The following is a 25,028-nucleotide window of genomic DNA, read 5'->3' on the forward strand; positions in this document are numbered from 1 at the left end:
CACACAGGGGAATGGGGCCAGCCTCGACGGCCTTACTCTGCAGACCCCACCCCATTCTCTGCCCAGTAGTGTGCCTGCCCTGCAGTGGGCGCTGGTTCGGGGCGTTGCCTCGCAAGGTTAGGGCTGCAGTTCCATGCAGTGGCACCCCCAGAAGGTCTGTGCCTTCCTGGCTGCGCGGGCTGCAGAGCTCGCTGCCCCCTCTTGTGATAGGGGCTCAGGCCCCATGCTGGGCACACCTGCACCTGGCTGCCCGGGCACCTGGCCTCACGCGTGCGCGGCAGAACGTGTTTCCTTGTGACTAGTTAGAGCTCAGAGCCACCGCTGGCGAGCATGTTGGGGTACCCCACGGTGACTGTCCTGAGGGTCCCACGCGCACCCTGGTGGTCCTCCTGCTTCCTGTGTCTGCGCTCTGCGGGGCTGGGTGCGGGCTGCTCCCGGCAGCAGAGCGCCGACGTGAGTACTGTAGCAAGCCTCACCTGGGAAGGCCGGTCCCCTCCGTCCCTTGCTCTGGCGCTCCTCCCCACTGTCCTTGGCCGCACAGTCGCCGGGGGCCCTGTCCCCCAGGGGCACCGTTGCGTGCCCTGTCCGGGGACTGTGGGGTTCACTGGTCAGGAAGGCACCCTGGGCCCCTTCGCTGTGACCCTCGCTGTCCCACCAGCTGCTGTCTGGGGCGGGGGCTCCGGGGCCTGCTTCTGATGGGCGCGTGTCCTCCCGGCTCAGCGGGTCGTGTTTGCGTGCATGCGCTCCGTCTTTTATTGTCACGAGAACGAACGGCCTGTGACGTATTCTGTGCCTTCTCTGTGCAGTTGATGACGAGTAAGAAACACTGTCACCATGCGGTGTGCTGGTGATGTCGCTGATGAGATTTTCTGAACGTCACCTACCTCTAAACAGCATTTGAATGGCATTTCTTTTCTTGTCCCCTTTTGACTTTTTTTTTTTAGCTTCCTTGCCTTTTGTTTTAGCAGCTGCAGTGTCTCGGAAGAAAAAGCGAAGAATGGGAACCTATAGCCTGGTTCCCAAGAAAAAGACCAAAGTGCTGAAACAGAGGACGGTGGTGGAGATGTTTAAGAGCATCACGCATTCCACGGTGGGCTCCAAGGTGAGGCGGCGCAGCCCCTCCACGCACGGCAGGGCCTCTGGGCCACGGGAGCCGCACGCGCAGCTGGCCCCGTGGGAGGCCCCGCTGTCCCGCACCGCCCCCTGCGCCTTGGCCCTCCTGACGCTGGGCTCTTCCCATGTTCCAGGGCGAGAAGGAGCTGGGCGACAGCACCCTGCACGTCAACGGGGACAGCCTGGAGATGGACTCAGAGGACGACGAGTCAGAGGAGCTGGACGAGGACGAGGACCAGGGGGCCGAGCGGGCCGCAGCCTGCCCCTCGGAGGACGGCAGGGCTTCTCGAGAGGGCGTGCCGGGGACGGAGCGCACCCAGCAGGTAGGCAACGCCAGTGCTCTGCTCAGTGACAATGACAGGTCTCTAGGGTGAGCGGTCGGGTGCTTCTGGGACTCCTTCAGGTGCCTGGTCACCTGGGTTGGGCTTTGAGTGACCGCTCGGAATGTTTAGGTAGCTTGTTTTCATCAGAGACATGCTTGTCTTCCGCGCGCGTCCACGGAGTGACCGTTTTGCACTTCGTTAGGCTCTAGGTGGACAGGAGTCAGGTGACGCTGGCTGTGCCCGTGGCGCCTGCTCGTTGCTGGGCTTGCATTGCCATGGCTCGTTCAGGCCTGGCACCCACCAGGTGCACCCCTCTCTGTGAGTGAGGTGCTGACACGGGGGCGGCTCTGACCTCTGGGTCGGAGCGAGTGCGTGGCCAACTGCTGGCAAGTTACCTGCAGTCGTCTCGGGTGGCCCCAGCGGGTCCTCGTTAGGGGACAAGCTCTGGGAGGTGGCAGTGTGAAGGCCCCTGCCGGCTGGGCGCTGCTGGTGTCCTGGAGCGTGGAGGGGGTGCGGTGATGTTTGGGCTGCGTTTGTGACTCAGGCCTGTCGGGGACAAGTCGGAGTGGAGGGACGCGGGGGAGTCAGGTGGCGTAGCTGGTTGTGATCTCAATGTTGCACGTGTCGGAATTTCTGAGAAAACTCGCCATCATGTTTAAGCTTGGCTGTTCTGGGTGACAGGAACCGTAAACTAACAGACAGAGAAATTCCGGGGAGCTGCTGGAGGTGACTTGGTCAAGACGTGTGACTTTGTCAACGAGCTCTTTACACTTTGAGTCAGATCTGTGCTCTGAGGGGACAGCCTCTGACCCCTGCAGAGCATTTTCTTTCAGCTTTTAGAGTTTGGGGTTATCTGAGTGTTCCTTGAATTTCAGATTCCTTTTTAGCCAATTAATGCCTGTTCTACCTTTTTAGCAGGTTTTGGGGCAAATTTTAAAATGTTGCCCCTAGTTCTTAAGGTAATTATTCAAAAGTTAATTGGTAGAAAATGCCAACTTTAAAGATTTAATGGGAACTTCGAAGTTATTTATTTAAAAATACTTATTAGTGTTTTTCTCCACGCAGAGAAGTGTGAGGGGGGCGATGCACAGTCTCCTGGGTCCCTCGGTGACAGATGCTGCTGACAGCAGACTCGGTCTCATGTCCAGCGCATCCCACCTCACCCTGCGCCCCGGGGAGCTGGGGGCCCGTCCTCTCCTGTACCCAGGAGGGTCTCGCTGTGGCCGCAGACGCGCGACCCCGCCTGCCCTTCACGCTCCTCTTCCTGTGGTTACAGCGAGCTTAGGGGCCTGGGTGCCACACTCCTGTTGGCTGTGTCCATGGGTCATGTGTGGTCTCTATTTAAAATGTAGGGTTTTGGCATTGCCAGATGGCCCGTGAGTTTGTGCCCCGCTGCACAGGACGGTTTTCCTCCCCTTCCCTGGCACTCAGCGCTGTTGGAGTTTGTCTTACTGAGGTTCCGAGCAGGCCAGCAGCATCCCCCGTGCTCATTGGCCACCAGTGTTCACTGTCTTAGGAGCCACCTGCTAACTGTCTTTTGCGCATTTTTCTTGAGAGTTGTGCGTCTTCAGTGACGCCATCTCAGCAGCGTTGTGTGGACGCACAGCTGGTCCGTCGCTCCGATGTCAGCTGTGCTCAGGTCCCCAAGTTGTGTTTGTCTTCAGTCTGGCCTGTGGTGTCAACCACAGCACAAGTCCGCTTCTTTGTGACTTGGGTGCTGTGTTCTAATTGCAACAACCAAAAGACCTTTCTCACTGGCGGTTCTGCGTGGCTTGACATAAGCTGTTCTCTGCTGCTTCATGGATTTTATTTTTTGTGTATAAACATTCGATTCATACAGAATTCGGTGATAAAATACGAAGTAGATACACTCAAAACGGGTGAATTTTATGGTGTATAAATTATATTGCAAAGCTTTTGAAGCAGAATGCGAGGTCTCGTCTGGAGCAGTGCGGGCCACCCTGGTGTCCCCCAGGTCACCCCACAGGGCCACCTTCTCTCTGGTTCTCTGCATAAATGGGACACTGCGGTGTGCGTTTCTTCTTTCCAGTGTGTCTTATTTTATTCTGTCTATGTTTGTGGGATTTATTTATCTGGTTTGTCTGTTCCCATTGTTGCATGGCTGGTTTTTAAAAAGGGGTCCGGGCAGGGCCCGGAGACCTCCTGGGGGGTCTGTGGGGTCAGGACTTCTGTCGTAAAATGCCGAGCCATCAGTTGCCTTTTAACTCACTCACTCGATTCGTGTCGCGGCCTGAACGTTTCTCAGTTGAGGTTTCTACCACGGTAAATTTATGGGCGTGACACGCGTTCACGGAAGCTCTTCGTGGTTCTCGGTAGTTTCTGTGAATGTACAGGGGTCTTGAGACCAGACGCTCAAGAACCACCACGTTCGTCCCTCTGTGTGGCTCCCTCCCAGCTCCCGTGTGCCTTCCCCGGTCGTTGGCCAGTGGATGGCGTCTGGCTCCTGCAGATGATGCTGGGAACATGCACGTCCCCGGCGACATGTCTCTGCGGGCGTCGGTAGGTGCGTCGCGAGGGTGTTGTCCGCTGCTTGGAGAGCGGCTCGGCATCGGCGGCACAGTTCGCACTCGTGTCTCCGTTTCTGAGAGGTTGCACTGTCTGGGGTTCGCACCCTTTTGCATGCCTCGTTCTGCAAGTGCCTATTTAGGACCCAAGCATTGGTCTTTGTGGTCAGTTGTTTGTGCTCTTAAAAATCATTTTGTAGGAAGTGAGCTCCTGTTGTGTGTTGCCAACACGACCTCCCAGCGTGACCACCTTCTCACCGATGTGTCCGCGTCCTTGTCTTATTGGGATCAGAAGCCAGTTGCAGGGGCTGGTCATGTGGCCCGCAGTTGGGTGCTGCGTGGTTTGGGCGCTGGTAAGGGAGAGCTGGCCCCCGCTTCCTCGCCCGAGGCCGTGGCTGGGCCTGGTGACCAGAGTCATGTCCTGTTGGGTCAGGGTCTCCTGCCGGCCACCCCTGCTGAGCCTCAGTGCACCTGGGCCATCTCTTCCTCGCTCACTTGCATTTCAGCCTCTCTTCAGCATCGGACCCCAGTTACGCTGCCACTGTCCCTTCTCTTCCCAGATTCCTCGGGTTTTTCGCTCTCGGCTTGTTCTTTGCAGCTGTCACGTGCTGCAGTTATCAAGCGACTGACGCCCTACGAAGCCGCCCCTATTCTTTGCTGTGGGAGTTGCAGAAGGAGCTGGAGTTAACTAAGCTGTTAATCTGCCTGTTCTAATTGGTAGTTTCATCGCTAAATCTTTTCAAAATAAACTACCCAACAGAATTTGAAGATAAGTTACATTAAATAAAGCTGACTGAAGACATCAGAATTCTACAAAGAAGGTAATTCTACCTAGTGATGAAAACCGTAAAGCATTTCGAACATCAGCAGTAGAGAGAGACTGTCCCAGCACAGACACTGCGGCATCCATCGTTCTCGCTGGGCCGACGTGGGATGAGAACCGGGACGAGACGCGAATGCCTAGAAAGACGCGGAGGAGAGTCTGCCGAGAGTGGAAGCACCCTGAACGCCCGGGGAAGCCAGCTGAGACAGTGTTCGAGTTAATGAGCTGGGCTTAGAAGTGCTCAACATGGGAGACCGTCTGTCTTGTGTAGACGCGGAGCCAGTGAGGACATGCAGTGACGGCAGTGTCAGAAATAAGAGCCTGGCGATTTCAGAAAGCCTTTCTGATGGGAGGTGTCGGTCTACGCAGACGTGCAGGTACTCGGCCAGTCTTGTTGCTTCAGTCCATGGATTGTCTCGAAGCAGCTGTGTCAGTGTTGCTCTGTAAGAGACGAGGACTCCGAAAACAAAACACAGTATCACCTAAAAAATTATAAAGTGTCTGCAGTGACTGAAACGGGGGGCTCGTACAGGGGTGGGAGGGTCCGCGACCAGCCCCTCGAGTGTAAAGATGCAGTTCATGGTGAGCGTGGGCTCACGAGCCCATGAACCTTTCAGGAAGTGTTGGAACGACTGAGCGACCCCTTGGGGGAAGATAAGCGGACTCCATGTGGCAGCACATGGCAGGTGGCAGCCTGGCAGCCCCCCTCGGAGTTAGGTGGGTTGTGGTCGCCAGCTCGGCACACCGCAGCCCACCCAGCCGCACACGTTGAAAAGGGTGGGTTTTAGGGAAGGTGAGTTATATCTCAGCAAAGCTGTTGTTTAAAAAAGTAAATTCTAGAAAGTTTAAAGTGTCAGCACAAAACATCGAGGGGTGGAAGAAAATGCTGTAAACGATTTTTTGAATCTGAAGTGAGGAAAACCTTCTCGTCTAGTGCAAGGCAGACGCAGAGCCCACGGAGGGGAAGGCGGACATGGAGACTCGTCTTGGTAGAGTGTCACAAGTTCTGTGCGAGGAGCGGTCCCAGAAGCGAAGCTCGAAGGGCTTCACCAAGGAAACATTTGTGACGTGGGCAACAGACGCTGCGCGTGTGACCCTTGAGAAAGCAAGGGCCTGGAGGGCACGCGCGCACTGCGGATCAGGCCACCCGAGGCCTCGTGGGAGATGGGGCAGTGCGGCCAGGTCATGGGACGTGCTTGTTCCTTTGGTCCTTGGGGACCTGCAACCCCTTTGGAGGCTGGCGGTGCCATGTGGGCACTGCTGGGGCCGTGTTCCTGGGGCCTGCAGAGTGTCCTGCGCAGACGGCACAGGCCTGTCGACGCGTCCCCGACGACCTCTGCTGTTCTGGAATGTGAGGGTCAGGGTGTGCGTGATGAAGCCCCGCGTGCAGCCCCACGAGGACCAGGCCCAGCGTGTGCGGCTGCGTCCGTGCCGCGGAGCAGGGGACGTTTTAGCGTCTTCTGTATTGAAGTGTGTGACCTGTGTGGATAGAAAAGGTGAACAGCAGGACAAACAGCAAGGTGTCTGCGTCGTGATGTGGAGAGAATTCTAAAACGTGCTTCTGATTAGGAGAAAGCGGCACCCATGAGCTGCGTGTGGCGTGGTGTCGTCTGCGCAGACCCGCACGCTGTTGTGTTTCGGCCGCTCGAGGACATCGGCCACCGGGAGCAGGAGCCGCCTGGCGTGACGTCCGGGCCTGGGCTGGGCTCTTGGGCGGGTGTAGGGGTACGTTGTGCAGTTTGTCATTTTGTGGCCTCTGAAAACCGCTCACTGGTGTGCGAGTGCCACTCTGACCGGCTGCCAGTGCTCCAGGAGCACTCATCTCCAGCGTGCAGCCGGTGACCTGTGATGTGGGCGCCGCCGCCCAGGCCACTCCCGGGTCAGCAGTTGAGGCCCGCCCGCCAGACGGGGCGGGAGTGCGACGGGGAGCAGTCTGCTGGGACGGGGTTCGTGGGCGGGGACGGGCCCCATGTGCGTCCCCAGAGGTCGCCGCCAGCGTTCAGGAAAGCGTGACTGTCACCGACTTCCTGGCTGCTGCCGGGTCTCACGCGTGTCTGTTTTCTTTGGCTGCTGTGCGGCCGGTCAGGTGGACGGCGAGTCTGACGATGAGCAGGAGTCGGCAGGCACCGGGGAGGAGGAGGACGGGGACGAGTCCGACCTGGTGAGCAGCATGCGCTCCGACTCGTGTGGGCAGCCGAGGGCGGCGGGAGGCTGGGTTGCCCAGCCCCTCACCCGCCGTCGTCCACTGTGTGGGACAGTGTGGGAGCCAGGGCCTCGGGGCGGCGGGCGGTGGGCAGACCTGGTCCCAGCCCTCGGTCCCGACCAGGAGGGCGAGGGGCCGGCGGGGGTGGGGCTCGGGCTGGGCGGCTGCAGGACATGGTGTGTGCGGGTGGACAGGCCAGCGGCGAGGACAGTCGCACTCTGTGCCGAGGTGAGAGGAGGGGCTTGAGGCGTCAGGTGCCCCGCCGCTCGCGCTGGGGGCTGGGCATCACGCGGGCGCGAGGACAGACGTGGGCACAAGTCTTTGTTACCCGGGGCCAGCCCAGCGGCGAAGTCCCGGAGGCGGAGCCTGGGGCACCAGTCCTGGAAGCGGGGGATGGGGAAGCAGGGCCCCAGGAGCAGCTGGCAGCGAGGCAGGGAAGGGGGTCTCTGAGCTGCGAGAATTTGGGGTCATGTGGACTGAGAGGCTCTCTGAAGGGGAGCATGGTCAGCGGTGTCAGCCTGTCAGGGGGGCGGATGGGGCGAGGACAGGGAAGGGACTGTCGGGGCCGGTGGACCGAGGCGGCAGCTTGGGGTACGGGGCTGACATGGTGTTTCTGAAGTTTTGCGTCGTGGGCGCCTCCCAGGGAGGCAGGTGGCGAGGAACGCAGGGTGTGGTGGGCTGCCTCCTGACCCAGGGGCCCTGCACTGGGGCTCTGCACGAGGTGGGTGCTGTCGGACAGGCCCGCCCCACACCTGGTGTGTCTTTTGTCCTGTGATTTCTCTTCCGTGTCCGCAGGAGGCAGGCGGCGGGGCCCCTCGCGTGGGGACCCGTTCACGCTGTGCGGTTGGCTGCCCTGCTCTGCGCCCGATGGCCTGGGCGCGGGCTCTGAGCCTCCGCCTGGGGCCCGCTGTGCTCTCCACATGGCCTGCTCGGGTCCTGAGTGCGACCTTGCGCTCATTCTTACATGGACCCAAATGACATTTACAAAGTCCACGTGTGTTTTCTCTGCTCTTCTTGTTTTTTGCCTGTAAAATAACTGAGCTAGGGCGACGTTTGAGAAAAGCCTGGGTGTCTGAGAACGTGACCCTGAGTGACCCGGGGTCAGTCTCCTGGCTGCAGAGCCAGGTGGTAGCATCCTATTTTGCAAGAAAACGAACCTCGCAGCACTTGTTGCTTTTGGGAGCTCCCATGTTTGCTTTTCTCTTCTCTTCTCGCCCCTTTGGTTCTCAGAGCTCCGAATCCAGCATCAAGAGGAAGCTTCTCAGGAGGAAAGGGAAGCCTGACAGCCCTTGGGTCAAGCCGGCCAGGAAGAGGCGGCGGAGAAGCAGGAAGAGGCAAAGCAGCATGCTGGGTAAACGCGGGGCCCACACTGGCATCCCCGAGGTGGGGCGGGAAGTGGGGACAGGGACAGTTCTCAGTTCGATTTCACTTGAAAAGGGAGCTCCACTGTTAAAAGGAAAAAATGCTTGAAATTGCTGTTGAGGCACTCCAGTGACCCTAAAGTGGCTTTCTTCCGGCGAAGCTCTTGTGACCCTGGCTTCCTGGTGGACCGTCATCACCTTCCCTGTGCACCCGGAGGTCCGTGCCCTGCGTGGAGCCTCAGCGTCCTGGGTGGGCAGCAACCCGGGCCCCTAGGTGGCTCCTGGCCTTTTGTTGGAGTGCCTGCTCCGGAGCGATTTCGTTCACGGGCGTGTAGCAGAGCGTGGCCCTCACCCTCGGCAGGCGAGCAGGCCTGGTGGCCAGGAGCCTCTGGCAGCTGTTTCGGAGCCTCGGCACTGCTAAAGCGTGCATAAGCCAGGCACTCGGCTCTTGTGCATCTGGCCGCGAGACCTCCAGCACACTCGCTGTCGTGAGCGCCCAGCACCCACAGGACCCATGCGCCTGCCGGCCCTCCTATCTGTAGGTGCCTCTGCTCCGCTTTGTCCCTGCGGATGGCTTAGCGTGTGGGCCTTGCCGTGCATGGCCATTGGGCAGCTGCCCTTCCGCCCTCTGGTTGCTTTGTACAGAACCGGGAGACCAGGTTGCCGTCCATATCGACAGTGGGCCAGGCAGGGGCCAGGCCAGCACTCTTCGACAGCGGGCTTGCCCATCGCCTGCCGGGGGACTGTGGGCTCCTGCCAAGTTGGGGCGATTGCAGATGAAGCTGCTGTGAGTGTGTGCAGTCTCAGCTGGCAGACTCTCTCGTTTGGGGCAGGTATTCAGGGCTAGAGTGGCCAAATCTCATTTTAGGAAGCGGTTTCTGCAGTGAGCGCCCTCTTCCTGTCCTCGCAGTGTGCAGAGACGCCCGGCCTCTGTCCTTGGCTGCGCTGGTCACAGCCAGTCTTTGATCCTGACGCTGCTAGTGGACGTGCAGCGCTGCCCCGCCTTGTCTCACTCTGCATTTCCCCGACGAGCGGCGAGGCTCGCGTCTCAGCCTTGGCGTGTCTCCTCTGCAGAGGAAAAAATGCTTGAAATTGCTGTTGAGGCACTCCAGTGACGCTAAAGTGGCTTTCTTCCGGCGAAGCTCTTGTGACACTGGCTTCCTGGTGGACCATCATCACCTTCCCTGTGCACCCGGAGGTGCTGTCTTCTGCTCGTGTGAAGTCAGGTCGCGTGCCCCCCTGAGCTTCTGCGTTCTCTCAAGTGTTCTAGACACAACTCTGGTCAGACTCTTGCTTTTGCAAACGTGCACCTAGCAAAAATTTTAGAGATTTTGTTGAGGTCTAATTTATGATGATTTTTGGTTTTTCAAAATTCGTGCTCTTCGTGATCACAGAAGCCTTTGACCAGCTCACTCAGGTCACAGAGATTTTGTGCTATTCTTTCCTCTCGAGGCTCTGCAGTTTTAGCCCTCGCGCGTGAGTAAGTTTCCGTGTGCGGCGTGAGGTGGGGTCCGGCTCATAGCCTGCGTGTGGACGTCTGCTTGTCCCAGCACCATTGGCTGGACTGACTTCCTTTTTCCATTCACTCTTTGAACTTGCGATGACAGCGTGTGGGTCGTTTCTGGGCTTGTGGTCTGTTCCATCCGTCCAGCCATCTGTGTCCATCGACGACCAGCGTCCAGAAGCTTCCCTGCCTGTGGGGCACGGGCATTTGCCCTGCGTTGGCGCACACTTTCCACAGATTCCTCAGTGGGACGCAGACAGTGGCGAGTCCCCAGCTGGGCCCTTTGGGACCCACGTCACAGGCCCCTCATTTGCGTACCCACCTTCTCCTGGGCCTGTTCAGGTTGTGGTGCTCTCTGGTGAGCCGCCCGCTTCGTAAGCCAGCACGAGTGGCGGCCGCGTCCCAGCAGCCCTGGTCCCCGGGGTCGGAGGCTGCCTTACGTCAGCCAGTCTGTGCACCTCGTCCGTGTGTTTTCTTTTCTTTCGGGGTGGTAGTCACAGAGTGTACACACCATCGGCGTCCGCTTCCTCGATTACGTGATGAGGGAAAGGTGTCCCGCACGTCTCTGCCTTCATTTTTCTTGATTCAGACCGCCCCCCCCCCCGCCACCCATGCATGTCACATGGGAATCGTGGCATTAGCAGAATGGCACACGGGAAACGGAATGGCACTGACGGGGTGGGGCCTGGACGTGTGACTCAGCCTGTCGGTGTGGCATGGTGCGCACACCAGGCCGGGGCCGTCTCCGTGCAGGGTCACGGCCATGCCTTTTTTAATGCAGGTTCTGAAGCCTACGCGTCGTCTTCAGGAAGCGCAGAGCAGGCGGCACCTGGGGACGGCGCAGCATACGTGGAGGTGTCCCTAGACTCCCTGGACCTGCGTGTCAAGGGGACGCCGCCCTCGCAAGCAGAAGGTGAGCCTCGCGCTGACGGGGCCGGCACGTCAGTGTCCTGTCAGCCTGCGGCCCCAAGGGGGCCATGCGGCCGTGTGCCTAGCGGCTTCCCCAGACGATGGCATGTGTCTGTCACCGCAGCCTCCAAGCAAGGACGCCCTCTGGGCATGAAGCAGTAGGCGTCTGGGGAGAGATCTGGGCGTGGAGGTCGTGGGTCGGGCACACTCCTGCAGAGCTGCTAGAGAGGCCTCTTCTGCCCTGGCCGCGTCTCAGACACGCACGGGGCGTGCTGCTGAGACGCTGCTGCCCCAGCCTCGCTGTGCTGGGCGGAGACCTGACCTCCTGTCAGAGCCGAGCTGACGGCGCTCAGACGTGTCCTGCAGCGGAATGAAATACGCACTTGGAGCAGGTGCATCTCAGCCCTTGGGGGTCTCGGCCCTGGGCAGGGGGCCTGGGCCAGCCTCCTGGTGCGAGGACTCGTGGGTCATCGCCCACACTTTCCACCAGTCTTTTCTCTTCTTAATCCGTTTTAAGGCTTCGTCAGTGAAACGTAACTAACAGCGTTGGCAGTTTGGGAAAACTATTCAAAGTGTAACGTGGAGGAAATGGGACGCCCCACGGTCACTTGTGTTCCACGTGGGCGTTGTGGCCGTGGGGTGTGGACCACTGCAGGGGTTTGACCAGTCTCTTTTTAAAGCACAGATAAACTGGCTTCTTAGGATTTGGAGCACCTGAGGAATTTCAGTCACCTTCTTTATTCAGGAAACCTCGTCTTTGGCTTAAGACGTAAGTTACAGCTGAGTCAGCAGAGGAAGGACTGGTTTCCTCTCGCACCAGGTGGAGCACAGAGCCCTCTGGGGTGTGACAGGCCCCTCAGCAGTCAGCTCACGCTCTCTGTCCAGGTGCAGTGACAGCTGTGTGCTTAATTTTTCTAGACCTGTTTTTAGATTGGGCTCAAGAAGTTACAGAGTCACATGCAAGCAGGAAGTAGTATTTCGTCTTATCAGGGCACCTTGGCCACTGTGACCCTGGGGTCGAAGGTGAGCAGCCAGAGAGATGGAATGGGATGTCCTGCGTTCAGGGAATCTGTGGCCTGGCACTCCAGACCCCTTATCATTATGGAGATGGAGGGGGATGGCATTCAGGGGCCCCCTGTAAGTTCAGGAGATGGCAGAGCCACTGCCACGTTGTGCGAGTGTGTATGGGACAGACCTGTGCGCCCAAACCCTAACCTGCCTCCCGCTGGCCACGCGGCCAAGGCAGCCGGCCCCTCTGCGGTCTGTCTCTCCCTTGTTTTAAAATCAAGTTGCTGAGTGGGGTCCGCGTGAAGGCCCCTGGTTTTAAATGTGTGGTTCCCATGCGCAGTATCCTCTGTCGGCACGAGGGATGGCGTTGATGCGTGGGGTGTGGGTCACTCTGCTGGGCACTGGCGGCATCACCAGGTAGCCTTGCCGTCCTGCCTCGTTCCTGCACAGGCACCAGGCTCCTGCCGTCAGCCGTGGGCTGACAGTGTCCCGAGTGTCCTCTGGCTCTGACCAACCTCAGATTGCCGACAGGTTAGGGAGGAACACCTAGAGAGAGCCCTCTGACGCAGCGTGGGCTGGCTTTCAGGTGTGGAGACACACGTCGAGTATTCTTAACTAGGAGAGGGACTGTGTGTGGTGGCTGATGCGCCCCATATTCCTGCTTGGGCCATTTCACAAGAGAGCGTGGGACGAGCCTGCCTGTGCGGAACAGTGCGCCTTGCAGCGGCGGGCCAGGGCGAGGAGCCTTGCCAGCAGCCGGCCTGGGGTGGGGCGCTGGCTAGCTGCACGCAGACCGGCTGCAGGCCTCTCCCCGCGTCGCCCAGCCTGACACTCCCTGTGAAGTGGGGGTGCCGAGCGCCACCTTCTGCCCCTCGCCCTCCTGACCGAAGGCTCCTCACTGTCGCAGTGAGGATGTCTCACCCGGCAAGGAACTGAGCGTTTGGTTTTGTGGCTGAAATTCTAGAACCAAGTGAGGGAAACAAGGGGTCCACTTGTAGGGCGTGCTTTTCTGTGTGAAAAACGAAAGGTTTGGGAGTTGCTCACGAGGCGCAGTCTCTCTCGGAACCTCTGTCCTGGCCTCCGAGAACGTGGGTGAACAGGTCCTTGTCTGGGGCCCGGCGGGGGGGTGCGGGTTGGGGGCCCCCTTCCTGTCTCATTGATGTCGCGCCAACGAAAGCACAGGTGCTGCTTGCACTTCCGGCCCTTGAAGGTTCTGCAGACTGTGGTCGGTCGCTTTCTGGACTGCCCTTTATGGCGGGCATTGTGTGTCAGCGATGCGCTGAGGGCCCATCGGGCATGTGTTTTGCTGCTAGTGATGCTTGCGGGTGTCTGTGTGACTCTAGGGTTGGCCAACGGTCCAGACGCGGTGGAGACAGATGGCCTCCAGGAGGTGCCCCTCTGCAGCTGCCGAATGGAAACCCCGAAGAGCCGCGAGATCACCACCCTGGCCAACAACCAGTGCATGGCCACGGAGAGTGTGGACCACGAGGTAAGCAGTGCCCGCCCGTTCACAGCATCCAGGAGCCAGGCGGCACTCCACGCGGGTGCCAGCCGCTCGGCCTGGGAGCCCTGCAGGCAGACTGCGCCGGCCTGGCAGAGCGGGTGGCAGCCGTGCGGCGAGCGAGGGCGGAAGCCCAGGCCGGCTCAAGCTCTCAGAGAGGCGTGCGCTGCCAGGTCCTGGGTGTGGACGGCCGGTCTGGTCGGTCTCTGCTGGGCTCCTGCTTGCTTTGTCCAAGATTTTTCTCCTTTGCTGTGAATTCAGACGTGGGCAGGTCACAGCAGCAGAATGCAGCCTCAGGCGCTGACGTTACTTGCCACGTGTTCGGTATTTGACACACAGCCTGTCCTCAGACCCTGTTCACCTCTGTGAAGAAGCGTTTTTCACAGCGACAGAGGGCACCTCCCTCCAAACCTGTGCCCGCCCCGCCCTCCTCTTAGCAGTGAGCTGGCGCTTTAGAGCAGGCCCCACTTACCATCGAGTGTCTCAGTATGCGCTGCTCCCACGTGACAGGGATGACAGCGGATTCCTGTTATGTAATGCCTCATTCGTAGTCAGAAGCATTTGTGAAAAACTGTCTTTTTACAGTTTTCCTCCCAAAGTTCCGTGCATTCTATTTGTTGTAGTGTGTCCTGGCTTTTTACCTCTCTTAACCCAAAACAGGCTCCCCGTCCTCTCCACCCGCATGCTGCTGACTTGACCGGGTGGGTGGACAGTGCACTGTCCCAGACCCTGGACGGGCCGATGGGTTGTGTTTGTGCTAAGTCACCCCTATTTCTGGAGCCTGACGAGTGAGTCTGGAGACTTGAGCAGATTTTCATTTCATTTCGATGTCATTTCGGCGAGAGCGCTGTGGAGGGCGCCGTGCGCACGCCTGCACCAGCCGCACCGAGTGGTGTCGCGTTCGTGGGCCACCGCCCGCCCCTCAGCCCCTCCGCCTTTGCCCGATGGTCCGCCACCCTCAGCCACCCCGGCCTGAGCCTGTCATCTCATGAGCAGTTGCAAAGTGGCGATTTTGCAGTTGCGGCTGACTTCTCTGGCCCAGGGGACTCACCCTCGTCTGCTGGGCTGTTTGGCGCTCCTCAAACGCTCTTCATCCTGGACAGACGGAATAGGTAGCTGCTTCCTGGTCTTTTCTTCGTTTTTCAGAGTAATAAGTCGGTGCCCGGTAACTTGATTTTGTTTCTGATTTTGATTTTCCTCCTTCCCCTCTCTCCAGCATCTTGGGAACTCATGGGCTTTTCTGTATTCAGTGTGTTGTAAACTTTTGTCGTGAATGAAACAGACCCAGAAAGCATACGAGACAGACATTTGTCTTCATGAGTCTGTCCAGGGTGAGCACTGTGGCTGCCCCGGGGCTAGGACGTGGGACGGGCCCCTGCAGTGTCCGCTCCCCGTTTTGGCCACGTAGTCCCCATTCGCAGAGCGGCCCGGCACGCTGCTGCCGCTGCCTTCCGTCCGCGTGCACCCTCCCTCCCCGTCCTCCCTCAGTGTGCCTGTGACAGCGCGGGCCACTGGGCCTCACGCTCAGAGTCTGCGGATGCCCCGGCCGCTCTCCCTGCCCCCCTGCCACGTGGCACGTGTGGGGCCAGGCCCAGCTCGGCCCTTCACAAGCCGCTCGGGGAGGCTAGCCCTGGGCGGCACGTGTCTTCCGCTGTCTCTCTCTTCCTGATGTTGGCAGCCATTGGCTCTTAATGCCTGTGCCAGTGTGCAGTTTTCCTGTTCACTTGTGAGTGGGGACGGTTTCATAAGGAGACTCGTCTCCTCACGTGCTGTCATTCCCCAGGGCACGTGTCACAGAGGACACACAGGGTGGACGTTTGAGCTCTCTCCGTCTCCCAGTCTTTCAGAAAGTGAACTGTTCTCTGTCACCTGTGAGGCTGACCAGTCCGTCCCGCGAAGCGCTGTTAGTAACGTGTGTGTGTGCGTAACCGATGTGGGCTTGGCGCTGTGTGCCTGCCGCCGTGATCGTGGACGCGCAGGCCTGCGGGGTCCCCACTGTTCTCGTGACACTGAGGGTCACATGACTTTGAGTCCCTCTCCGGGCATGGTGTCATTCTGTACGTGTGGAGCCCGGGCAGTTGGTCATTCCACAGTGTGACGGAATCACTCAGAGGGCAGAACACATCCGTGGACACCACTACAACAGCTGTCAAGCTGCGCCTGGCGCCCAGACCCCCGTGCAGCCGTCTCGGGAGCGAGCACGGTGGCGGTGGGCACGTGCCTGTGGGGCGCACCTGGGTCCTGCCCAGCGCAGGAGCCGGCGTGAGGACCCGCCGTGCCGCACAGCAGACGGCAGGGCTTTGCAGACAATAGGGAATCATGCCGCGCGCCTTGTTAAATTTTTTTTGTTTTGGAAAATATCGTTTTCGTTAAAATAGGCTGTGTTACGTTACCATACGATAGGCTTGTTGTTATTTTAGAATGAATTCGTGCTGGAACCATTTCTAGTTTTCCGGGCGGTGGGCATCAGGAGATGGGCCCAGCTGCACAAGCTCTTTGGCCCCTCAGCAGCCCCGCGGCTGTGACCGAAGGGCCCGAAGCCAGAGGTTTGCGGAGCTGCCGGGCGCCCGCTCCTCTTCGCTTCTCCCGTTCGGCTTTGGCTCACCTCGGCGGCTCTGCCCTGGTGTCCCTGTGCCCTGGACAGGACAGGGCGCAGGCGGGCTACTTGGCTGCTTCCCACAGCCCGCGGGCTCGCCGGGGTTGGGGGGCCTGTGCGCGTCGTCCACGCTTCTCTGTCCCCCCGCCAGCCGTCGTGGTTCTGTGGTGGCCTGTCCGTGAGCCCACGAGCCATTGCCTCGCCTGCCTCCTCCCACCGCCCAGGCACGTGCCATGCTGGTCTCATGGCAAGACGGGGCCTGCTGCCACCCGCTGTCTGCGGCCGTGGTGACCTGGGTTTGCTGTACGTGTCCTCTGTGGGTTTCGGTTTGGTGTCTAGTTGCTCTGTCCGTTTTATGTGGGATTCTGGGAAATTCTGGGGCCACTGCTGTTTCCCACTATTATTTTTGTTTTTTGATGTTCATCTCATCTCATCTCATCTTTAGCTGGTAGAAATTTTTTGCAAGTCAGAGTCCTTTCTCTTTGTTTCCTTTAGTCAGCGTTATCGAGGCACAGTTCACACCGGTGGAAGTCACCTTCTTCCACTGTAGTGAGGGGTTCTGGCAAATGCATACAGTCCTGTGACCACCGACCCCGCCAGGAGCCTGCTCTTCCGGCTCCTGGTCCATTCCTGAAGGGGGCGTGTCGGCCACCGCCAGTTGGGGGTGTCCCCTCTCACAAACACATCTTCTCAGCGAACCGACTGCTGTTGTCCCTCGGCGTCCCTGTTAAAACTCTGTTCTGAGAGCTCGCGGTCTGATTCCAGTGCCACCCTCTGGCTTTCCTGGGTCGCGTTCACCCTGTGCGCATTCCCACCCTCTCTTCACGCCTGTCTGCCTTTAACCCTGAGGGGTTTCTTTCGGGAGCCCGTGGTCTGCTTTTGCTTTTACATGCTCTGAAATCTCCTTTTTTATTGGGGCACTTCGGCCGTTCTCACGTAACGTCATCGCTGATGTAGTCGGAGGACATTCGGAAGCTTGAACCCAGTGAAGGTTCATGCCGTCTGGTTTTCCTTCATTTTCAGTCTTTCAGATCGAAGTTTTGTACGATCTGCTTTTTATTCCACTATTGGCTTGATTGTTTACATCTTTTTCTGATGTTTTCAGTGGTCGTCCTGGGGTTTACAGTGCATATTTTTAATTGATCACAGCCCACTTTCAGCTGGTGCTATGCCACTGAACGTACAATCTCATAGTAACGTGGCTGCAAATCCTCTCTCCCGTCGTCATACATTTTATTTTTATATACGCTAAACCCCACAGTATGTGGCTCTCGTTATTGCTTTAGATCGTTGTCTTTCAGACTGACGAAACGGTCTTCCGTTCACCTTCGGGCAGACGGGGTGCGAGAGCTGTCTGTGCCCAGGCGCAGGCTTCTCGCCGTGCCCTTCCCTGTGGCACGGGTCCGCTGATGTGGATTCTCTCACTTCTGCTTGTTTGAAAAAGCTCTTGTTTTGCATTCACTTTTGAAAGCTATCGTCATGGATACAGAATTTTTGGCATTTAAAAGACGTCGCCCAGTGTGATTTTCTGTGGTTTCTCCACGAGAGGCGGTGTCACGCGGGTCCTTGCCCCTCTGTGTGTGGCAGCAGGTGTCCTTGGGGGCCCCCGGGGTTTTCCCATGTCCTTGGGCCTGGGGTGGTGGTTCTGCTGTGCTCTTTGGTTTTCTCTTTCGGTGTTTATTTATCCTCACTGGATTCCTCTGAGCTTCTTGGACTTGGATCTGATATCTCATTGGTCCTAGAAAATTCTCGCCAGGTATCTTGACTCTTCAGCCTGTTCCTCCTCCTCTTTGTGGGGACGCCAGCCACGTGCGTGCGGGTGCTTGGGCTCGTAGCCTGTGGGCGCTCTGCTCCTTCTTGTCTTCGTGCTTTAGGTTTAGATTCTGTCTCCTGACCGTTTGCAAATTCAGTGGTATCGCCGTCTCTGTTGAGCGCGCGTCCGAGTAGCTTTTGTGTCCAGCGTTCCCCTTGCACTCCCCGACACTCCCAGTCCGAGAGCACAGCGTCGGGCCATCTGCGGGTCCGAACTCCTGTGCAGGACCTCTCCATCCCGGTGCTGCCGATATGTGGGACCAAATGGTTCTTCGTAGAGGGGGTCTGGCCTGTTTGCTGGTGGACGCTTAGCAGCATCTTGGCCCCTGCTTGTGACAACCACAATGTCTTGGGTGTTGTCAGATCTCAGGCTGGGCTGCTGTCACCTAAGAATTCCTGGTGTCGTCCGTGCCACCTCATCGCTCTGGCTCTCCCAGTGCCCTCCCCGAGGCAGGCCTTCGACCTCGTTTAACTTTTTCCTCTGGTGCTTCTCTCTCTCTGTTTAACGAATAGCGGTGCTTCCGATGGTCCCGTCTTGACTTTCTGGTCTGTGACTGAGCCGCACGGCCCACTCCTCCCGCTGCCCCCACCACCGTCCGCGCCCTGTCCTTATTCTGGTGGAAACGGCGTTTGAGATGCTCCCAGCGTGCTGCGGGCGCCCACCACGAGCAAGCGCTGTGCTGGGTTCCGCTTCCTTTCTCAGCCACTTTGTCTCCCTCCTGTTAGCGATCGCCTCATCTCCCACTGTCTGTTTTCTTTGCACCTGTTACAGACTCGGTCCCAGGCGGGCGGGACCACACGTCCCGTCGGGATCTTCAGACCCATCAGGTCTCCCTCTGGGTCACATAGCTTTTCCGAGTTGGTGCGTAGCCTCCAGTGGCTGCTTCAGAAAGGCTGCTTGGGAGGCAGATGGCTGGCTCTGTTCTCTGTGAACGTCTTGCCTTCTGTAACTGGCGCTCCGGCTGGCAGGGAGCTCTGGGCGGGGTGTGTTGCCCTTTAGCCCCGCGGCTGGCCCTCTCTCTTCTGTTTTCGTTGTGTGGCACCTTTGTCCCTCGGTCCCAGGTCCTGTGTGCCGTCTGCTTGTGGGGGCTGCTGGATGTCATCTCAGAGGCAGGGACAGGCGTGCCCTTCAGTTCTCGAGACGTACTTCCTTGTTCCACGTTTTTGACTTTTTGCTTTACTTCAAAAAACGTCTCCTGTCTCCAGCATTTCAACGCTCATTTTCTCTCCCTGGTTCCCAGTTCCGAGGGCTCGTCTTCGTTCCCTGGTGTGTCTCCCTTCACAGCCTCCGGGGCCAGTCTCAGAGTTGCCACGAGGCCCGATTCTCCAAGCGTGTTGGCGACAGCGTCTTTCACACGTTCTTCTTTCTCTGCCCCGTCTCTGTTCTCTTCGGAGCTCAGCTGGCCGTGGCTCATTTGCTTTCTCTCTGCCCTCTGTCTCAGGGTCCCCTGTGCCATCGTTTCACTGGAGGGTGTGATCCCTCGAGCAGGATTCAGACAAGGAAGGTAGGGCTCTGGGCAGGTGGCCCCGCCCATGAGCTCACTGACCTTGCCTGCATCTGGGGATGTGATGGGGGCTGCATCAGCTGACCAGTCGCTGGGCAGGAAGTGAGTGAGGGTCCTTATCCGAGGCTTGAGGTCGGCTGCTGCCGGGCTGCGCCGCAGTGTGTCTGGAGTGAGTCCGGCCTGTCACTGTGCAGGTAGCCTAAACAGTAGCCCGGGGTTTGGCGTTTGCTCTGGTGGCCCCGACCACTTGTGAGTCCCATGGATTCACTGTGCGCCCCCAATGCTGGCCCGTGACATCCGCCTGTCCAGCCCGGCCTGTCCCTCCCAGACCCCCTCTTGCCCAGGACGTTCTCTTCGATACCCACCTGCTGCTCTGACCCTGTGTGTGTGGCTGCCCCGCCATGCCAAGCATCCCCTTATGGTGGGCGTGCGGAGGACGATGCCCTGCCTCCCCTTTGCATGCCGCCTGAGGTGCCTCGACCCCCTGACCCTGGTCTGTCTGGCTCCAGCTGGGCAGGTGCACCAACAGCGTGGTCAAGCATGAGCTCATGCGCCCATCCAGCAGGGCGCCCCTCCTGGTGCTGTGTGAAGACCACCGGGGCCGGATGGTGAAGCACCAGTGCTGTCCTGGCTGCGGCTACTTCTGCACGGCGGTAAGTGCCGGCCCGCCCTGGCAGTGAGCTGCGTGCGCTCGTGGCTGAGTCACGTGCCACGTGCGTCCCAGCACCCTCCTGAGTCAGGCTCCCATGGAAGGCTCTGCTCTGCATCGCTGCCCACAGAGCCTTCTCCCTTGGCCCTGCCTGTGGGCCTCCTAGGGACAGCTGGGACCGGTGAAGCGGGTGCCCTGGCCCCCTCGCCCCCTCCTGCTGCTCGCTGTCAGCCTCGAGTCTGAGCACGCAGCGGCTTCTGTCCCAGGAGGGGCCTGCTCTGCCTCTTGACGCCTCCTTCCTGTTTCTTTTTGGGCCACTTCCTTCAGTGCCCTGGTGCCCTTCCCCGGAGCCTATCGTTCCCCATGCCACAGCCGAAGCTCCTCCCACTGGGGCCACTTGCTGCCACGCCTGTGCTCCTCTCCCTGGCGACACCCCCTCGTCCTCCTGCCGGAGAGGAGGGCAGCAGCTTCTCTGCGGGCCTCTGGCTTATCCTGCTCAAGGCTCACGCCTTGGTCCCCTGAGGTCACCGGGTCCGCGGAAACGCCACGGTGCAGTGGGGAGCTGGGCTCGCGGGCGCTGTCGATGGCGCCCTCCTCTGGGCGCGCTGTCCACACCACCCGTTTTCTGGCCTGTCCCCGGGTTAGGACAGCGGCCAGCAGGTCTGGCCTCCTGGGCGCAGCGTGTGGGCACGCTGACGTAGGGTGCCGTGGGCGGGCCTGCTGCTGACCGTGCGCACGCCGGACACGGGTCCCCTCCCCCACGACCGCCCGCTCACGTGCAGTCAGCAGCAGTCTGCTTGCTTCTCTGCGCCTGAGCCCCAGTTTTGCGGAAAGGAACCCCGTCTCCCACGTGCAGGGCAACTTCATGGAGTGTCAGCCCGAGAGCGGCATCTCCCACCGCTTCCACAGAGACTGTGCCTCTCGAGTCAACAACGCCAGCTACTGTCCCCACTGTGGGGAGGAGGCCTCCAAGGCCAAAGAGGTGACGATCGCAAAAGCAGACACGACCTCCACCGTGACCCTGGGCCCCGGGCTGGAGAAGAGCTGCACTCTGGAGGGCAGGGCCGACACCACCACGGGCAGGTACGCGTCCAGCTCGCCGGCACGCGCTGCGCCTGCCGTCGGTCTAATGCAGCTGCTTCCGCTCCCGTCCGGAGGTCTGCCAGGTGGTTCCCACGCACGTGGGCCCCGACGTCACCACACTGAGATGCGCTTACTCACCGCCATGGGCACAGGCCTTTTCCTGTTGGCTTGCTTAGATTCATTCGCCTATTTCCGAACCAGCATCACTGTCCTAAGTGATGTGACGTTACGGTATTTCCTGTCAGTAGCATAACGGTCCCACAGGAATCTAAAAAGAGGGCGTTCATGAGGGAAGCACGTGCTGTCCTTCCTAAAAGAATTGGGTAGAAACAGCTGGAAAACTCGCAGAGGCGAAAGGAGTCGGTAAGAGAATCTGATGAGACAGGGGCGCTGGAGGTTGGTAGCCGCGTTCCCTACCAGCAGTGTCCAGCTAGAAAGTAAAACGATGAAAGACAGCCTTTCAGAACAGCAGCAGAACCCATCAGCTCCCCCGGGGAAGAGCACTTCATGAACGTCACCCTGACGGAAGGGAAGCCAGCCGTAAACTTCTCCGAAGGTCAATAAGAGACTTAAGTTACAGACGTGTCAAAAATGAGTGTTGCAAGGGAGTTGGTGCCTTCGTGTTATTCTGTACTAAACCTCTAGCTGTCAGGCAGGTGCGATTCGAAACGGCATTGCAGTGGCGTCCCTCTGCGGGGGCCGCCCCGAAGCTCACCGCCAGGGCAGGCGTGCGGCCCGACGTGCCTCGTGAGCGGGGCAGGTGTGCCCGTGGACCTCGGGACCCGCAGGCAGCGAGCGTGGCAGGGCGCGGGAACTGTGTTCGCCTGTCGGTGGCCCCTCCGCAGGGCGGCTCAGGCTCTGAGCGGGGCACCCCCCCTGTGCCTCCCCCTTGCAGTGCTGCTGGAGCCCCGCTCTCAGAGGACGACAAGCCACAGAGCTCGGTCCCCGCAGCCGCCGAGAGCTTCGACCCCACGGGGCCGGCCGGGCTGGCAAGGCCGGGACCCGGGAAGGAGACCTTGGAAAGCGCTCTCATCGCCCTGGACTCGGAAAAGTAAGGCCGGCTGCGCCCCGCCCAGTGGCCCCCTCATGCCAGCGTCCCCTCCCAGACTTCTCTCCCCAGCGTTCTGTGTACTTGCATCAGTCGGCCACAGGGTTTTTGCACTGCTCAGTCGTTGGCACCCATCAGGGTCGTGGGTGTTCCCAGGAGGTCGTGCGGTATGCTTCATCTTTTGCATCAGGACAGTGCCCACAGTTTTACACCGTTTCAGGAAGTTTCTGTCCGTGATGCTAGGACTAGGAGCGAGGATAGTCTTGGTGCGGGTTTCACAAACCCCTTTCCTGGAGGCTACCGACCCGTGGTCTTGACCTCAGGGTTACAGAGGCCTTGACCTCAGGACTGCAGAGGTGACGCCCTGTGGCCGATTCCCCATCTGAGAAATGAAGGGTTGGCCTGGGCGGCCCCTCAGGCTCACCTGCCAGCTCCCAAGTACTGCGGCCGACTTCTGGCCCTGCAGGAGGCTGCAGTGTCTGTGAGCGGGCAGGTGTCCTTTCCCTGGGGACACCGTGGGCCCTCCTCAGGGAAGCAGAGCAAGCCAGCTGAACAGGGCCTCGGGTCAAGCGTGCAGGTGTCACCTCACCCTCTTGCCTCGTGGAACGTTCCCACATCAGGACACGTCCTCGAGTCTCCCACAGCTCCCCTGTCAGTCTCTAGCCTCCCTTCTGGCCCTGTTCTTATGGCAGCTGTTCTGTCCCCACTGTGCTTTCCCCCAGGCTGCAGTCCTGAGCGGGGAGGGTGTGCCTGGCTGTGACCGTGTTGTTCCACTGCCAGCCACCCCCCTGGCCTCTGGCTGGTGCTGTGGACTCCTGGTGGTCACGGATGAGGTTTAGAGCAGGAGTCCTGTCACCACGGGCAAGGTTTTCGGGGTTCTGGGGGGACAGTGACCAGGAAAGAGTGAGGTCAGTGCAGTGAACCATGGTTCCAGTGTCAGGTCAGCTTTGGTGTGTAGGGACGTGGCCGGGGCGTTGCTTGCAACAGGGCTCAGGAGCCGAAACAGCTTCGGCGCGCAGTCGCGTTCAGGTTCTCGAGCCCCGTACCTGGGACCGTCGGCAGGGCCGAGGCCTCCCTGCGTTCGGCCACAGAGACGCGCTTGCCTTGCACCCTGGGACACGGAGGCCTCCGGGTGAAGGCCTTAGGCCCGGTCAAAGAAGACACTTGCTGTTTTTGTCATTTTTGCTGTGAGGCACCTTGAGCCTGGGGGATTTGGGGTCTGGGCCGGGAGGAATCGGGAGGAATCGGGAGGCGGACGTACGCTGTGCACACTTGGTGGTGGGCGGGGCTGGCAGTCACCGTGTCCTGTGCTTTCCCCACAGACCCAAGAAGCTGCGCTTCCACCCGAAGCAGCTGTACTTCTCGGCCAGGCAAGGGGAGCTGCAGAAAGTGCTTCTCATGCTGGGTGAGTGCCCGCCCTCCTCCTCCTCCTCTTGGTGCTCTGTCCCCCTCCCTCCCGTCTTTGATCCCACCATGGTGTCCGTGCTCAGTTACCTGCAGTAACAGGAACATTCTTTCTGAATTCCTCGTTTTCCTAAGGAATCAGATATTTGGTTATTAGATTAAGAAGCGCAGGTACGGCAGGAGCCGCAGTGAGCTGGCCCTGTGCCTCGAAGGCTGCCGAGCGTGGGGTGAGACGCTCTCACTCAGCTTGGAGCCCTCACTAGCCCTTGATGATCCCACAGTTGGTTCTCTCTCTCCCCTCCCCTCCCTCTCTCTCCTCTCTCTCTCTCTCTCTCTCTCTCTCTCCTCTCTCTCACACACACACACACACTGTGATCCAAGTGGGTTTCTAATGTCCCGAAGCGAACTCGCCACACCCTTCCCTGCTTGGCCACAAGCTACAGGACAGTGATTTGATTCTGAGCTCACACTTTGGCTTGATTCCTCTGGGTCGAAAACGGTGATGAACCCCTCCCTCTACCCGTGTGACAGCAAATCAAGAACGAAGTTTAACAGTTCACTCTAAAAAATGTTTTATTTAGAGGTGACCAAATGGCGATTTAAATCACTTGCCCTTGGACTCGGTGCGGTGGCCTCTCTGCTCTGTGGTGGGTCCCCTGGCTAAGGGTCTGCATCAGGCCGCACTTTTCCCTCTGGCCGCGCCCTCTGCGCCTCCTCCCCCTCCCCCACGGAGCGTCCGTCCTTGAATGTGGTCTGCTGGGCCCCGGGGGTGCAACAATCTGGACCCCAAGAAAACAGCCCCAGAGAGATCACTGGAGCCTAAGTTAGCCGAAAGGGGGAGAGTTCTTGTCGGTGACTTCCGGCAGCTCACATGGAGCTAGTGGGAGGCCCCTCTCCTGCCTGCCTCGTCCGCCCGGCCGGGAGGTATGGGGTGACGGCCTTCAGGCTCCACGGCTGCTGGTTCATGTTGGGTTGCCGGCCTTCACCGTCCTGTGTGGTGGGAATCAGTGGCTGGCTCTGGAATAATCGCTGAAACCTGTTCATCCACAGTTGACGGAATCGACCCCAACTTCAAGATGGAGCACCAGAACAAGCGCTCCCCACTGCATGCCGCGGCAGAGGCCGGCCACGTGGACATCTGCCACATGCTGATCCAGGTCGGACAGCGGTCCCCCGCGCCCCCGCCCCTCGGCCCCACTTAACTTCTGCGCCCGAGTCGTGCTGGGCCCCGCGGCCGGCAGAGACTCGGTGTTTGTGTCCTGGCCCGCGGCCCCTGGCAGGCCGCCCCGCACCCTGGGGTCCCCTGGCACCCGCACTGACGTCGCAAACAGCATGCTGCCCCCGCAGCTGTCTCGTCCGTTTGGGTTTGGTTTCGTTTTATTTTTGGTGTTTGAGGTTTCTGGCCGATGCCCTTGTAGAGGGGGAGCATACGCCGCCCTCCCCCCCTTCCCCGTTGGAGCGTCTCGCCGTCCTGTCCCCTCAGACGTGCACGCGTGTCGCGTGGCCACGCGTCTGCGGCGGTGCGGGGATTGTCGCGTGTCCCTTGGCTGTCGTCTCTGCCCTCCTGCTCATTTGTGCCCCACCCTCTGAGCAGACTGTGACACATGTCCCGTGTCATCTGAAAAGCACCTGTCACGTGCCCTCAGCGCCGTCGCTCGGGG

The 25,028-nt window shown here is 59.5% G+C and overlaps 1 protein-coding gene across 16 annotated transcripts in view; it reads left to right on the forward strand.

Moving 5' to 3' along the window:
* The window catches only part of EHMT1 (euchromatic histone lysine methyltransferase 1), a 115,057-nt gene that overhangs the window by 58,315 nt on the left and 31,714 nt on the right, over positions 1–25,028 (forward strand). For 8 of the 16 annotated variants that reach the window (XM_039858999.1, XM_039859008.1, XM_039859000.1 and 5 more), the window contains 11 exons: positions 945–1,102; positions 1,248–1,436; positions 6,871–6,945; positions 8,218–8,338; positions 10,634–10,765; positions 13,113–13,258; positions 19,693–19,836; positions 20,689–20,915; positions 21,811–21,966; positions 23,286–23,368; positions 24,418–24,524. In XM_039858999.1, coding sequence (XP_039714933.1) covers positions 945–1,102; positions 1,248–1,436; positions 6,871–6,945; positions 8,218–8,338; positions 10,634–10,765; positions 13,113–13,258; positions 19,693–19,836; positions 20,689–20,915; positions 21,811–21,966; positions 23,286–23,368; positions 24,418–24,524 — 1,538 coding nt within the window. Of the gene's footprint in view, positions 1–944; positions 1,103–1,247; positions 1,437–6,870; positions 6,946–8,217; positions 8,339–10,633; positions 10,766–13,112; positions 13,259–19,692; positions 19,837–20,688; positions 20,916–21,810; positions 21,967–23,285; positions 23,369–24,417; positions 24,531–25,028 lie in introns of those variants that run through there. The other 8 variants (XM_039859001.1, XM_039859010.1, XM_039859011.1 and 5 more) reach the window with 4 other exon arrangements.

Source organism: Pteropus medius, unplaced genomic scaffold, assembly GCF_902729225.1.
Source record: "Pteropus medius unplaced genomic scaffold, Ma_sr-lr_union100, whole genome shotgun sequence".
NCBI classification, from domain to species: domain Eukaryota; kingdom Metazoa; phylum Chordata; class Mammalia; order Chiroptera; family Pteropodidae; genus Pteropus; species Pteropus medius.